Source organism: Bos grunniens, chromosome 16 (genome assembly GCF_055505025.1).
Source record: "Bos grunniens cultivar Pamir isolate PY7600 chromosome 16, Bosgru_T2T1.0, whole genome shotgun sequence".
In the NCBI taxonomy this organism is placed as follows: domain Eukaryota; kingdom Metazoa; phylum Chordata; class Mammalia; order Artiodactyla; family Bovidae; genus Bos; species Bos grunniens.
Window position 1 is genome coordinate 33,959,136 of NC_141180.1, and position 14,797 is coordinate 33,973,932.

General features: G+C 61.0%; 1 protein-coding gene across 1 annotated transcript; it reads right to left on the reverse strand.

Annotated features, from left to right (window-relative positions):
* Positions 1-1,517: 1,517 nt before the first annotated feature.
* On the reverse strand, positions 1,518-13,368 carry GPR153 (G protein-coupled receptor 153). The gene is made up of 6 exons (XM_086344210.1): positions 13,110-13,368; positions 8,536-9,002; positions 7,795-8,224; positions 5,385-5,577; positions 4,617-4,804; positions 1,518-4,151 (listed from the first exon to the last, which is right to left on the reverse strand). Exons 2-6 carry the CDS (start codon positions 8,889-8,891, stop codon positions 3,486-3,488), a joined length of 1,833 nt encoding a protein of 610 aa, XP_086200336.1. The 5' UTR covers positions 8,892-9,002; positions 13,110-13,368; the 3' UTR covers positions 1,518-3,485.
* Between the last annotated feature and the right edge of the window lie 1,429 nt (positions 13,369-14,797).

Here is a 14,797-nt window from a genome sequence, read left to right on the forward strand (position 1 = left end):
CCCCTCGCAGCGAGGAGAATTGCTGCCCCGCCCCGGCCCATTCAGCGGGCTGGGGACGCCGGGTTCCCACAGGCACAAAGCGCGCCAGGCCCCGCCCCGCTAGAGAGGGGCCCCCAGCCCACCCCCACCCTAGACCGGCTTCCACGGATTCCCACCCCCTCCGCACGCGGCGCGGCCCACCCGCTGGCTCGCGCTCGGAAGTCAGTTCTCTCAAAAGCCCCCTCATCAGAGGTCCCGCCCGGTGAGGTGCTCCGCCTACCGCCACCGCCACCCGACGCCCTGCTCCGCGAGGCTCCTGGTAGGGACCCCGCGCACCGTCCTGCCAACTGGAGATATGCTAGGGCGGCCTCCGGCTCCTCCCAGGGGACAGTTCACTAATCTCCACTCGGAAAAGACCTCGGCCTTCCAGACTCTAGGCCTCAGACCGCTGCCTCCAGGGAGCCCACCATCCTTGACAACCCTCGGAGCGCTGTGCGACGGTTAACGCCTCCGAAAATGAAGTCATTGCTATATCCGGACTCTAGCCCGGGAGTCCCGGCCCTCGAAGAGCAGGCCGGAGGCGTAGAGAACAGGGATCCTGCGCTGAGACCAGGAGATCGCGGCACCTCCTCCCACCATCTTGAAATTCAGAATAAAGACAGTGCGAACCTGTGGAATGGGTATAAAGAGGCCATGAAGGTTCTAATTTCTCCCATGATGCCTACTTGGGTAATCTGTTTGAAGTACAAACATCAACCTTGTATAAAACATTTCTTTTGGGATTGCCCCTGTCTTGCCCTGTGCTAAACCCGTTCTGGTCAGACCGCGGAGAGAGGCGGCCCGACTCCCCTACCTGACCAGCCGGCTCTCTGGAGCCGGAACTGGGGTCCCGCAGTGGTGGTCCTGGGGCGGCCTCTTGGGTCTCCGCTTTTGGACACTAAGCCTGAGGGCCACTAGGTGGCGCCCTTACACCGCGGACCCAGGGGCGCGTCCTACAAATCCCAGCCCCGGTTGGTGGGCAGGTCAACCCGCACAATGAGTCCGCCTCCCCAGGCACGCCTCCAATCGCAGTGCCCCTGGCTTCCCTGGTAGCTCAGATGGTAAAGAATCCGCTTGCAATGCAGGAAACCTAAGTTCGATCCCTGGCTCGGAAAGATCCCCTAGCTAATGGAATGGCAACCCACTCTAATATTCTTGCCTGGACAGACCATGGGGTAGCAAAGAGTCGGACATGACTGAGCAACCAACACTTTCTCGCCCTCAGAACCAGCCTCACTGGGGTTAGGGGTCCCTGAAGCCATCCCTAGGCAGGCGCAGCCACCTGCACTCACAGGGCTTTGGAGCCCACCAGGCTGCTGCTCCTGGCCCGACTCACCTGCAGGATTTGCAGAGAGGAAAAAGTCAAGTTCGACCCAAAGGGCGGGCGCACTGGAGGAGGAATTCAGGACCCAGAGGGAGAGACGTTTAGGGGCAGCTGGCCAGCAGTGCTCTTAGATTCTAGGGAGGTGTTTCCATGAAACTGGCCTGGGATTGCCCGGTGCAAATTATATAGGAAGTTTTTATTGGAGTCTGTACAGAAGAGAAATGCTCAGTTGTGAAAAAACTACAAACAGATCCCTGGCTCTGGGCTGGGCTGTGGTATGAAGACAGAACTCCCTCCCCGGTGAACCCAGGGTCAAGCTGCTCATCAAGGCAGCAAACAGGCCTGGAAACTAAACAAAGTGAGAGAGGGGAGCCCCAGGCCCTGGGGGCCTCCACTTGGGATTCTCCCTCCTCTTTAATTTTGTAAAATCTAGGCCTGGAGGGACTTGAGGGGACCATGCCTCCCTGCAAGTATTGCCGTTGGATATGAAATACACAGAGTGAAAACTCAAGGTGGACAAATCGGCCAGCCTGATGGGGGGTCGGGGGGGACAGCAGCTAACTGGTGACCTCTGCCCCCACATGACATGTCGATCCTTAAAGGCACAACAGCGTTGTCGAGGCAGGCCTCCCATGGCTGAGGCTTGACTGGAACATTCTGATTTGCTCACCTTGCGGGTGAGTAAACCAGCTCCTCCCCGCAAGTTACCCCACAGCCAGAGACTGAAGGGCCTCTGAAGCTGAGACAGAGCTATGTAGTCCTCCCCAGGTCTCTCTGGAGCTGGGACACTGTCTGAAGGGTGAGGAAGCCGGATCAGCCCCCAGAGGGGCAGAGGCAGTGCTGCAATTCCAGATTGCAGAGCAGGAGGGAAGAGGCCCTCACAGGCCCCTGGAACCCACTCCAGACCTTCACAGGTAGGGGCCACTGCATGGAGGCAGGGGATAGGATGGGACTGCCTTTGCATACACCCCAGCCCCTACAACCCAAGGTCTATGGGTACTCCTGGGCCTCTTCTTAGCCTGAGCCTAGGGTCTTCCTCCATGCAAAACCCAGCAGACACTCCCTGAGGGTCCATGGACAAGCCCAGGTCTGCAAGAGGTGTGCCTAGCATGGACAGCAAGAGAGTCCTGACTCAGGGTGGAGGAAGACTCACCATGGTCCAGACCTTACACCCAGAACCTGGGAGGACTCTAAGCCAAGATCCCTTTCTGGCCAGACATGCACGGGTTGGGGATGGGCACCGAGATAAGGAAGCCCACTCCTGCTTTGCTTCAGTTCTCTCCACCACGTACCCCACAACCTTCACGGCGGGGGTCCCACAGGTGGCTGATGTGGTGGGCACAGACAATGAAGGCAGAGTGATGAGGGAAGGGATGCTAATAGGGGTCAAAGTGAGTGTGGTACCACTGGTGATGGTGCAAGTGTTGCACTTGAGCTTGGCTGGGGAGAATGCCCAAGGGGGCCAGGGACACTAAGCGTGGGAGGCCTCAGGCTTGGGGGCCACACTAGGCCACTGAAGACTGACCCCCACAGAGGACCCTGGGAGGATCCTATGCTACTTTCCCTCCCTGTCCACTCCGTGGCCAGGGCACACAGACCAGGAGACCTGTCCAAACAGTCCTGAGAGTTAACATGGTCACCTGCTCATCACAGATGGGGAAAGCGAGGCAGAACAGGTCAGCAGGGAGACCTGCTCAGAGAACTGGTTTGGGCTCCAAAGACCCCTGTGCTTAGAGACCCTCTGTACCCCACCCCCTGAGGTGTGACAATTACAGTGCAGAGTGGAAAGCCGGATGGAGTCCGGTGGCTCCTGTGCGGCTGAGCTTTGTTCTGTCTGGTGGTGTCCCTCTCTGGGCAACCCACCACCACCGTCACCCTAGCCCAGTCGCTTCCGTGTGGAGCCCGCCTTTTCCCAGGCCCCAGCCTTACTCTGCCCCGGAGGTGCCCTGCCCAGAGGCTGGTCCGTACCCAGGGTGGTTGTCCAGGGCAGGCGTCATCCCTCCAGGCAATGGTCGCCCCGTCAAGGCTGGCACATGTCCGGGAAGCTTGCCCAAGCCCAGCCAGGACTAGGGTGGCATCTTTGGTGCTTTGGCCCCGTAGGCGGCCCGGCCAGCCTGGTGACTTGGCAAGGCGCCAGCGGGTCCTAGGACGAGGAACCCAGCGAGTCCGAGTGCAGTGTGACGTAGCCCGACGACTCCGAGGGCGAGCTCAAGAAGCTGCTGGTGCTACCTGCGCCCGCCGCGCGCAGACCGTCGGGCTCGCCCCACGACGCGCTCAGGCCAGTCCGCAGGGTCCCGGAATGCGTGTGTGCATCCGGGAGCGGCCCGGGGCTCCTCTGCGCGCCGCCGCCAGGGGGCGCCACGTCCCCACCTGGCTGGGTGCGGTCGGGGGCAGGGGCGCAGGCGGGGAAGGACCCTGGTGGGCCGGGCTGGCGTCGTAGGGCCTGCGGCTCCCGCTCGAAGGCGGTCAGCGCGAAGGCGTCGGGCAGCAGCGAGGCCGAGGCGCAGCGGACGCCGGGCCCGGGGCGGCGGCGCGGGCTGCTGGGGGGCGAGCCGGCGGCGCGGCGCGGGCTGTCATCCAGGGCCAGGGGCCTCAGAGACAGCAGGCTCTCGGCCGAGCGACGTCGCGGGCGGAAGGGGGGCGCGTCCTCTGCGAAGGCCAGCAGGCTGCCGCGACGCCGGTCAGGCCGGCTTGGCATCACTAGGGCGGCCAGGTCCTCGCCGGAGCCCCAGTGTGGCAGGAACGTGGGCAACGGGACGGCGGCCCACACGTCTGCGTCGTCGTGAGAGAAGCGTCGCGTAGGCGGGACCTGTGAGGATCGTAGGGTTAACTCCCGCTACCCTCCTGGAAAATGGGGACCTAGCCTCCCCTCACCGGGCAGGGTGGCCTGGAGTCAGGCGTCACCAGGCCAGGGGCCCCTGGTTTGAAGCTGTGCGATTTGGGGCAACTGACGATCTTTCCAAATCTCAGTGTTGTCATCTGTAGCTTGGGTCAACTCGGGAGCAGTCCCCTTGAGTAGGGTGCTAAGCCCCAAGGAAATGACACAGGTGCCAGGTTGAGCACCCTCCTAGGGCACAAGGGAACTGGGGCAAAGGGGCTGGGGTGCCCCCCATGGGCTCTGTGACCTGGGGCCAGCCCATCTTGGGAGGTGAAAGGCAACCCTGGGAGACAGGGCAGGCACAAGATGGGCTCCTACTCAGAGAGGAAAGGCCTTGGAGAGGTCAGGGTATCCCCCACATGCATATTGCGCGTCTCCAGCCCTGCCCGTCTCTACCTGCAGGTACTGCATCTTGTCCTCCTGCAAGGGCCGCAGAGGGTAGAACTGGGGCGGGCCCCCCTCCTCCAGGGCAGAGAGCTCATACTTGGCCATCCTGTCCAGGGCCACAAAGTCGCCCCCATAGTTGTAATCCAGGGAGCGCTCCAGCACTAGGTCTGGGGGGACGCCACCTTCCAGGCTGGTATCTGCAGGGCAGGGCAGAAGTTTAGGGCCATGGAAACTTGGGGGGCTTCAGGAGTGAACCCCAGGGACCCCCAGAGACACACGCAGGGCTGGTGGGCCAGTTAGCAAAAAAGGAGATGGGCAGGGTGCTCCATTCAAATCCTGACTCTGCCCCCTTTTAGTTGAGGGGCTGGGGAAGTCACAGACCCTGAGCCAGTTTCTTCTATGGGGCCAGGAACTAAATAGACACAAGGAGTTGACACCGGCTGGCAGGTAGCAGGGCTCAGCCAAGGGTCACATTGTTACTGCTGGGGAGAGACAGGACTGGTGCTCAGGAGCCCCTGGGGGCAGTTCGCCAAGACCCCTAAAGTCAGAGACTCCAGGAAACATTCAGGCTGGAGTCCACAGCCACTCTGTTAACCGGAACATCTGCTTAACTGAAACCCTGGTAGAGGGGCAAGCCAGACAGGAGAATGCTCCATGGGACACTGGGTCCCGTAGGGGTTCAAGCACCTGTGGGGTAAATCGGTGGATCTGAAACCTGTCCTCCCACTGACTCCAGTGATCTCCCCCAGGCGCCATTCTCCACGGGGCCATCCTCACCATCATCCGACTCCTCATCGTTGGCCATGAGGGCCATACACTTCTCCCAGACAGCCTTGAAATCAGCGCGGTAGCGGTCACAAGCCCAGAGGAAGACGGGCAGCAGCAGGGCCTGGGTCACTGAGCACCACAGCACACACAGTGCCATCCAGGGCGCTGAGGCGTCTGCCTGTAGGCTGCTGAAGCTCACCACCTGTGGGCACACGGGTCGGCCTGGCACCTGGCAGGACCCCCATCACCCCGCTTCCCCTCCCAGCCTCAGTTCTCCCATATGCAGGGCAGGTCTGACTGCCCACCTGCCAGAGAAGGAGGCAGAGGAGGTGACAGAACTCTGGGCTCTTGGGCAGGAAAGGGCTGGAATGTGAAGGGAGAAGTCCATGCCCGCCCACTGACAGCTGCTCACTGCCAAGATGGACAGTCACCAGACTGCGTGTGCACCGGGAAGCGCTGGGTACAGCCTCCCTCATTTCATCCGTGACTACCCGAGGACAGGGAGCCAGGATTACCATCCCATTTTTGAGAGCCAGGTCTCCAATCTCCCAGTTCAGGGCCTTTCTACCATCCTTCCTGCTCCCTGGCTCGTGATCTCCTTGGCCCTGCCTCTACTCTGGGGGTCGACCTCAGACCCAAGTGGGGAATCAAAGCAGTTTCTGAGGATCAGAGGGTCTAACTCGGTGGCTTTTGGGTCATGGCTCAGGGGCCCCTCATTCCTCTGCTCCCAGGGGAGTTCACTCCTCCACTTAGAGACACTGAACTGTTCCCCTTTCAGAGCTGAAGTGGGCATGAGGTAGACATACATTGGTTCTTCCACGCAAGCTGTGTGACCTTCAGAATGATGCTAAACCTCTCTGGTGCCCAGTTTCTTCATCGGTGAAGTGGGCTAAGAACATCTTGAGGCAAAGTTTCCAGACACTGAACCAGGCCTGCAGCATCATGTGGGTTCTGTAAACAGTACTCCCATCTATTCCCTGCTGGAGAGAAGCTGGGGGGCCCTCCCCCCACTGCTATTCCCATCTGGCTCTGCAATTTCACACATGTGCCTTCCCTCTCCCAGCAAAGGGCCCCACTGCACACAGGAGGTCTCCACCTAAGGGGTACAAGACCCGTTAAGGGTGGGGTTACACCCTGCCTATGAAGCTGCCCCCCCACCTGTCACCTGCTGAGGCTGGGGTCCTGCAGTGATGTCTTTAGGATGAAGCCTCTCTTGGGTCCTTGCCCCTCCACCAGTCCCTGTCCAGCTCTAGACCCTCCAGGGGCTGGGCTGGAACCTTATGGGTGGGAGGGCTCAGCTACTGAGTCCAGACATCATTCTTGGGCTAGGCCTGGGGCACAGCCTCATAGACAGGAGCCCAGGCAGCCTCCATGGGCCTTGGACCCTACCTGGCAGGGTCTTCAGACCAGCCTTCACCTTGACCTTCCTCAGCTGCTGGTGCGTGCATGCTAAGTTGCTTCTGCTACTGCTGCTAAGTCACTTCAGTCGTGTCTGACTCTGTGCGACCCCATAGACGGCAGCCCACAAGGCTCCCCTGTCCCTGGGATTCTCCAGACAAGAACACTGGAGTGGGTTGCCATTTCCTTCTTCAATGCATGAAAGTGAAAAGTGAAAGTCGAGTCACTCAGTCGTATCAGACTCTTAGCGACTCCATGGACTGCAGCCTATCACGCTTCTCCGTCCATAGGATTTTCCAGGCAAAAGTACTGGAGTGGGGTGCCATTGCCTTCTCCGTAAGTTGCTTCAGTTGTGTCCAACTCTTTGTGACCCCATGGACCGTAACCCGCCAGGCTCCTGTGTCCATGGGGTTCTCCAGGCAAGAATACTGGAGCAGGTTGAAATGCCCTTCTCCAGGGGATCTTTCCGATCCAGAGATCAAACCCATATCTCTTAGGTCTCCCACACTGGCAGGTGGTGGGTTCTTTAACACTAGTGCCACCAGAAAGCTTGTTCGGCTGCTGGGATCAAGTCCAACTCTCCAGCACACATTCCAGGCCTGCCCTGCCCCCCAATTCAGGACCACACCCAATTCTGCTACACCACATCCCCCCTCTGTCCACCATGGGACCTGGGTCCAAGAGGAAGCCTGTGACCCCACCTTCCATAGCCTCTGTATCAAGTGGATCTCACCCAGATCAGGGGTGGAAAGTCTCCTACAGTGTGATGGAAAGACCCTGGTCTCTGCAGCCACCTGACATGGGCTCAGTTCCTACCATGGCTGCCCTGACTATATATTGGTCACTTGACCTCTCTGAACTTTGGTTTCCTAACTTATAAAGTAGGGGTGATGATGATGCCTCCTGAAAGGATCAGTGTGAGTAAGATTCAACCGCTAATGCCTGGAGCATACCCAGCCCTTGTCTGTCCCAGAGCCCATGTCCCCCCACCAGGCTCCTACCACCTGCCAAGCTCACCCACCAGCACGGGGAAGCCCATGAGGCAGTCGTAGATGACCACGATGGTGGCCACCAGGCCAGTGATCTGCAGCGAGGTCCTGGCAGGCTCGGAGCCATCGATGGAGGAGCGGCGCTTGCCCTGCGCGTCCTCCACCACGATAGTGGGCACAGTGAAGGCGCGGCGGTCCGCCCGGCGCCCCACCTGCACCGCCAGTGTCTGGAAGAGGGCAATGGCCGTGCAGACCGCACCCATGGCCACACTGCCGCCCACCAGCAGCAGGAAACAGACGCCGAAGCCCAGGCCGATCTCAGCCACGATGAAGCGGCAGCCGTGGGTGTAGAAGCGCTCACTCGTGTCGTGCCAGCCGACGGCAGGCAGGGCCGACAGGATGAAGGACACCATCCAGATGCCCATGACTGTGTGGACCGCCTGCTTCTTGGCGTTGCTCAGCCTGGCACAGGGCAGGGACAAGACAGAGAGGGACCTGGTATCACTCACAGGGTCTCTCCCCAAGCCCTGAGGGTCCTCGACTGCCCTGGTCCCCAAGTACATTGTCACACGTCCCTTTCCTCAAGCACTTCTGCACTGGGTACCTGCACACCCACACACACCTACATGCACGCACCCCTGCAGCCCTCAGTGTGACACTGGTGCAGCACCCCGCACGGGGGCCGTGTGCCCACACTGAGGCCGCTGTGCGCTCAGGCACACGTCCCCGCCTAGGATGTTCGTGGGCACACAGGTACCCGCCCAAGAACTCACCGGTAGTTGACAGGCCAGCGGACCATCCACATGCGGTGGTAGGAGAGGGAGGTGACGGAGAAGCAGGTGGCCAGGGTGAGGGTGTAGAAGGTGGACACGAAGACCTTGCAGAGGCCCTCGTTCCACTCGTAGTCGGGGCGCTGGCGCCGCAGCTGCACCACGGCGTAGGTGGCGATGGGCACGGCCACGTTGAGCATGTGGGTAGCCGCCAGTGTGCACAGCAGGAACTCTAGGGGCTTCCACTTCTTCTGCTTGGCCCCCACGCTGAGGATGCCCCAGGCATTGGCCAGCAGCGAGAGGCCTCCGCACGCCAGCCAGCCCACTGCACTGCCAGGCAGCCGCCTCTCATCACTCATGGTGCAGACGGGAGCTGGCCGGCGGCTGGGACATCCTCCTCAAGCTGGGCCTCAGCTTAGCGCAGCAGTCCTCACATGTGGCAGCCCAGGGACACCAGGGACCACGAGCATCTGCGGGGGGCGGGCAGGAACAACACAGGGAACTCAGTGACTCTCCCCTGGCTCCATCAGCAGAGCTCTTGGGGCTTCTGGGAGTGGGAGACAGAGGGGTCCCCTGATGCTCCGTTATTTGTCTGGTCCTGGCTTGGGCAGGGCTGCTTTGCCTTCCTCTCTCCTCTCTGAAGACTCCTGGCTCCTGGGGGGGGGTGTATACAGTGGTGCTCAATCAATGCACATCCCCTCACTTCCATCTATTCCTGGTCAAGGTGTGGCATCTAGGCTTGCTTCCAGGCTGCGTGCATCCTCAGGGAAGCTGCCAGGCCAGGCCCAGGTGGGCCCTGTGCCACAGGCGTACCTGGTGTTGTCCCAGGACCAGCCCTCTCACCTTCACACTTCCCAGATCCACACGCAGCCCACATGACGCTGCCCCAGCGCACGATGGGGGCCCTCAGCTTCATCCATCCTACTTCATTTGGCCAATGAGGACAGGCCTGGAGGATGAGGCCCCTGAATCTCTCTGTGAGGAAAGGGTGATCTAGGGACCAGTTTCCTGCCCACTCTGGGAAAGCATGGCCTGCTTTTCCTGGGTCAGCCCCCAGCAGGCCTTCCATGGCCGGGCATACCTGGAAGGCCCTGGCAGAAGCCTAGGCTGGGAGTCCCACCAAGCTCCAGCACACTAGCTGTGTGGCCTCACAAAACCTCACTCATGTCCTCGGAAATGAGGATGACGATGCTTCCTCCAGGGGGCAGCTGGGTGGGTAGACGCCTCATCTCTAAAGCCCAGGGCAGGCCAGGTCACAAACACAGTGGGTGCTCCGGACACCTTGAGTAACATGGGACTATAGCTGGCCAGGGACCAGAACCTGGCCCCAAGGACAGCCTGTGGATAGGAACCAGGGACACAGGACCCAGGCAGGAGGCACGTGTTGGGGAGCTCCCCCATCCTGCCAGAGAGCGAGAGGGTGGTCCCCCCTTCCGGCCTGGCATCTCCCTGCACAGAACAGTGGCTGGTCCTCCGATATGAGGCCCCCCATAGTCGGCCACTCTGGCCACAGCCCGGAGCAGGCAGGGTGGGGAGAGGCACAGGGCTAACTAAGTGCAGGCCTCCTGTATACGCTGCCTACACTTGGGCCTTCTCACTCTCTAGCCTGTTTAATCTCAGTGGCTGCAATTCTCTTGTCCCCAACAGGGAAGATCCCCTGGAGAAGAGGATGGCTACCCACTCCAGGACTCTTGACTGGAGAATCCCATGGATAGAGGAACCTGGCGGGCTACAGTCCATAGGGTCGCAGAGAGTTGGACATGACTAACACTTTCAAAACTTATGGGTACCACTGAACCAGACACAGCCATGTGATCTCCCAGGGACTGTTCCCAGCTTGGTGTGGACAGGCCATTGCAGGCCCCTGGTGCTCAGGACAGGGGAAACAGCACTTCCCGGCCCACTGCTGGGCACCCCTGCTTGTGCTGTACAGAGTGTGGCCTTGACCCCGGTGGACACCAAAGGACCTCTGAGTCCTGTGAGTCTCATTCATTTCTGTGCCCTTGCTACGGGCCTGCCTGGGCCCCTGACCCAGATGAGAGTCTATTCCGGACCACACTAGTGCCCACTAATGGCCTTGAGGGGGGCTGGGAGACTTCTGGAGCCAGACAACTTCCTTCCCAAACATTAGGCTTCTACTTACACACCTGCTGTCCCTTCCTCACCCTAGACCCAGCATGGGAGGAGAGGTGGCCCCACTGGACCCTCCAGCAGTTGTTCAGGTGTCCAGCAAGCCTCCTTGACCTCAGCATACAGAGGCCACCGGTGTGGGGTAAAGAGCTGTTAAAGACTCCAACTCCAGCTCCCCAGCCAGTTACATGACTTAGCTGGGTGTCAGTTTTCTCACCTGTAAGTGGACATGAGGGTATCTGTCTGGAGAAGTATGTGGGTAGCCAGGAAGTTATGCCACAGAAAGCGCTTAGAATGGAGCCAGGCACACAGAAAGTGCTCAATAAATGCTTGCTGTGTAGATGTATATACTAAAGGCCTCCCTGCTCTCTGAGCTATGGCATCTCTTAAGGTCCAAGACATTGAGCTCAGAGGTGTACTTGAGCCTCAGACCTGCAGGCACACGCAAGGTAACCCCAACTGAAACCTGGGACCGTCCAGCTTTGGGGGTAATGAGGCCCCAGGGCTACCCTAATGGGTACCTTCATGGGGTCTGGCAGCCTACTCTGGGTCCAGAATGGGCAGAGTACGCATGCTGCTGTGGGTCAGAGGCTTATGTTATCAAACAGAAAACCGGGTTCACCATGTACCTGGTGGGCTGGTGTCTCTTTCTACTTGCATTGGCTTCTGTGGCTGTCAAACTGGGAGGCCTTTCCTCAGATGCCCAAGCAGGCTGTCTGACTCCTGGGACCCTGGGCCCAGCCCAGCTCATGCTGCCCACCTGCTGATTACTGGTGCAGAATGGTGGAGAAGATGCCATGGGCTGCCACTAGCACAACCCTTCATGGTGCCAGTTCTTCTGAGTCTAGCCTAACAGTGTCTCACTTCAGGGAAGGGTCCCAGGTGTGGGCAGGAGAATGTGCCCTACAGGGGACATTCATCCTTCAAACAGCGCCCTCCTCTCAATTCACACACCCAGTGATCTTGTCTGAAGGACTTCCATCAGCCCTGGTGGTCCAGTGGCTAAGACTCTGAGTTTCAAATGCAGGGATCCCCAATCCCTGCAGGTCAGGGAACTAGATCTGTAACTAAGACCCAGTACAGCCAAACAAACAAATAAATAAATGTATATATTTTTAAAAAGATGGTTAAGCAGGGGTAAAACCATTTGCCCACGTTCTTATGTGCCTGAGCCAGGATCCAAACTCTGTCTGACATCAAAATCCTGACTTCTTAAACATTAAAATGCTCGGATACTTGGCTTTTTCTTGTTCCTTGAGCTGAGGTCATCTTTCTGAGCCTCCGACCCAGGCAAGATGGGTCCGTCCTACTATCCCAACAATACAGACGGGAACAGTGAGGCTCAGAGTCCAGGGCAACACTGGGGAGGAAGCATAGACTCTGTGGACTCCTGAGCTGGTTGGTGGTCCTAGGATGGGGAAGGAATATCTCCGGGATGGGATGGGGAGTGAACATCACGGTCTCCAAATGCAGAGTGAGAGGGGGCTGGCTCTGCAGAAACCAGGAGACCCTCTTCCTCCAGATTGTTATCACCTTCTGCCCATTCACAGGGAGCAGGGGACACTAAAGGCCAGACCCCAACACTGCGCATCACACTCAGTCTCCGCAGCATTCCAGGACCGGACTTCTCCCTCCCTTGCATCCCTGAGCCGCTCCCTGCCGCCCCCTCCCCTTAGGACAACGCTGGGCAAGCTGCAGGTGTGGCGGGCCTGGGACCCACCGGACTCCCTCCGCAGGGTCTGCGGGCGGGGCCCCGACGTGACGTCACGGCCGCGGGCCAATGAGGCCGCATGGCCCCAGGGCTCTATTGCGCAACAAAGAGAACCCAGAACTTGAAAGGATTCCCGGGCTCGGCTGCCGCCCCCAGGCTGCTCTCCGCCCGCGCTGCTGCCCATCGGTCCCGCAGGGCCCTGCTCGGCCGCCGCCCAGGGCGGAGCTCTCGGCGCGGAGCCTTCACATCTCCAACACGCCCCCGGCCCGCCACGCCCGCACCCCCACCGCCGCGGTCCGCGCTCCTCTATCCTCCGATCCCCCGCCCGACCTGGCGCTCGGTCCGGCCCCAGCGGGGCCCCCGGCCCTGCCTAGCCCCGAGGGCGCGTTCGAGCGGCGGCCGGGAGCCGAACGCCGACGGGACTGCGGTCCCGGGCGCCCCCCGAGCTTCGCTGGACAGGGGTGGGCCCGGGACCCTCAGATCGGCCATCCCCACCCCCTGCAAGCAAGTCCCCCCGGGCGGCGCTTCCAGGCCCAGAGGAAGCGGCCGACCCCGGGAAGTTACCCTGAAGGTCCCCAAGTTGGGGCGGGGGGCGGGGTGCGCAGACCTAAGCGGAGCCCGCAGCCATCGGACAGGCCCTGTGAACGACAGACCGCGGACAGCCCCTACCCGCCCGAAGTCTCCCCGCCCGGGGTCGCCTGCCCGGCCGCCTCCGGGCCAGGGAGGCGGCGCTTACCCTGCATTCGGGCGCCCGAGGCTCCAGTTCGCTGCTCCCGCCTCTGGCTCCAGCTGCGGCTCCCGCGCCCCCTGGCCGAGCGCGGGCCAACGGGGGCCGCGAGGGCGGCCGGCGGCGGAGCAGCCCGCGGTCCGGGGCATCCTGGCGGCGGCCGCCCGTGGCCGGCGCGTTCCGCTCAACTCGACCCCGCCGCCCCTCCCTCCCTCCCTCCCCTCGCGCCGCCGCCACCGCGGCCGCGCTCGGATCCCGCCGCTCGGCTGGCTGCGCCCCGGCGGCCGGGGGCGGGGGGCGGAGCAGGGCGCATGCCTCCGCGGGCGCCTCCGCACCGCCCCTCGGACCGCCCCGCCCCCGCCTCTCGGAGGCGCTGCCCCCTGAGTCTTGTCTGTCTGTCCGCGCGTCTGTGAGTCCTCAGTCTCGCACCGGCGGGGGCGCGCCCTCCGCATGCGCGCCTCCCGGCCGAAGCCCCCTAGGGAGGGCGGCAACTCCCGTGAAGCATGGGCAAGCTTGGCCTCTTGCTGTCGTCTTGGGTCTGTCCACACTCTGGACGCAGGACACGGCCTGCAAACCGCCTGGGGGCCTGGGGCAGGAATGGACAGTGGGAACCTAGGGCTGGGAGTAGGGGGCTCAGGGACGCCTTCTCAAAGAAAGCCGTGTCTAAGGTGAACTATAGGGGCGGGGCATGGAGAGTACTGGGGGGGACCTGAGGACTAGCTGCCTCCAGAAATTAGGAAGTCGTTCATGCGGGGAGTCCGGGCAGGGAGAAGTGAGGTTGGGTCAGCTAAGGATTCATACATAGCTTCGGCCCGGTTCAGGGTTGGGGGGTGTGGCCGGGAGAGGGCTCCACCATGGGAATAAGGGGTCGTGTGAAGGGACCACTGGGCTGCTGGTGGTTACCTCTCCTCCCGTGGGCTTAGAAATGTTCTCTGTGAAGCTGAGACCAGGCCACTCAGCTGGGAGGAGGCAGGACGGGCGAGTCGGAGTCCCTGGCCCTCTTTCCTCCCACCATCGGGAGCTCGCCCTACACTTAGCTAGCTGAGGCAGAGGCTGTCACCGCTAGGCTAGGTGGGAAAACCCAGTAGTCCCCTCGATGGGGGTCTCTGGAGACCCAAATCACAAGAGAGAGCAGCCGCTGGCATCTTGGCATCCTGGCCTCCCGTCCAGCCAGAGGATGCTGCCTGCCTCTTCTAGGAAGCCAGTGACCACATGCATCCTGGACAAAGCCCTCCAGAGTCACTCCTGGGCCTCAAGGCATTGTCCTACCACACATCTGGGAGGCATCCATAAGCAGGAAGCCCTGTGCCCAGAGGAAGGTAGGCATCTGCCCAGGACCAGGGTCAACCAAATGCGAGTGCTGGCTGCGCCACACCATAGCCTGGATCCTGTGCCCACCTATACCGGCTCCACACCTGGAGACAGCTGGAGAGTTAGGAGCAGCTTTTAGGGGACCCAGAGGGAGCCTTAGGGTCAGTCTTGTGAGACGCATTAAAGCTGTCTGAATAGCATGGTTCCACAACGAAATGGGGTTGGTGAGTGCGAGTCCTGGGCCATGTGCTCCCTGTGTGTGGCTTCTGGGTGATCAGGGCCCCTGTGAGCTCTCTGTGGGCAGGCCAGCTCCCTGCCCATGTGGTCCTGGTTGTAAACAGACCAGCAGCAATGGGAGGCTGACACAGGGTAGCCGGTAGTCAAAT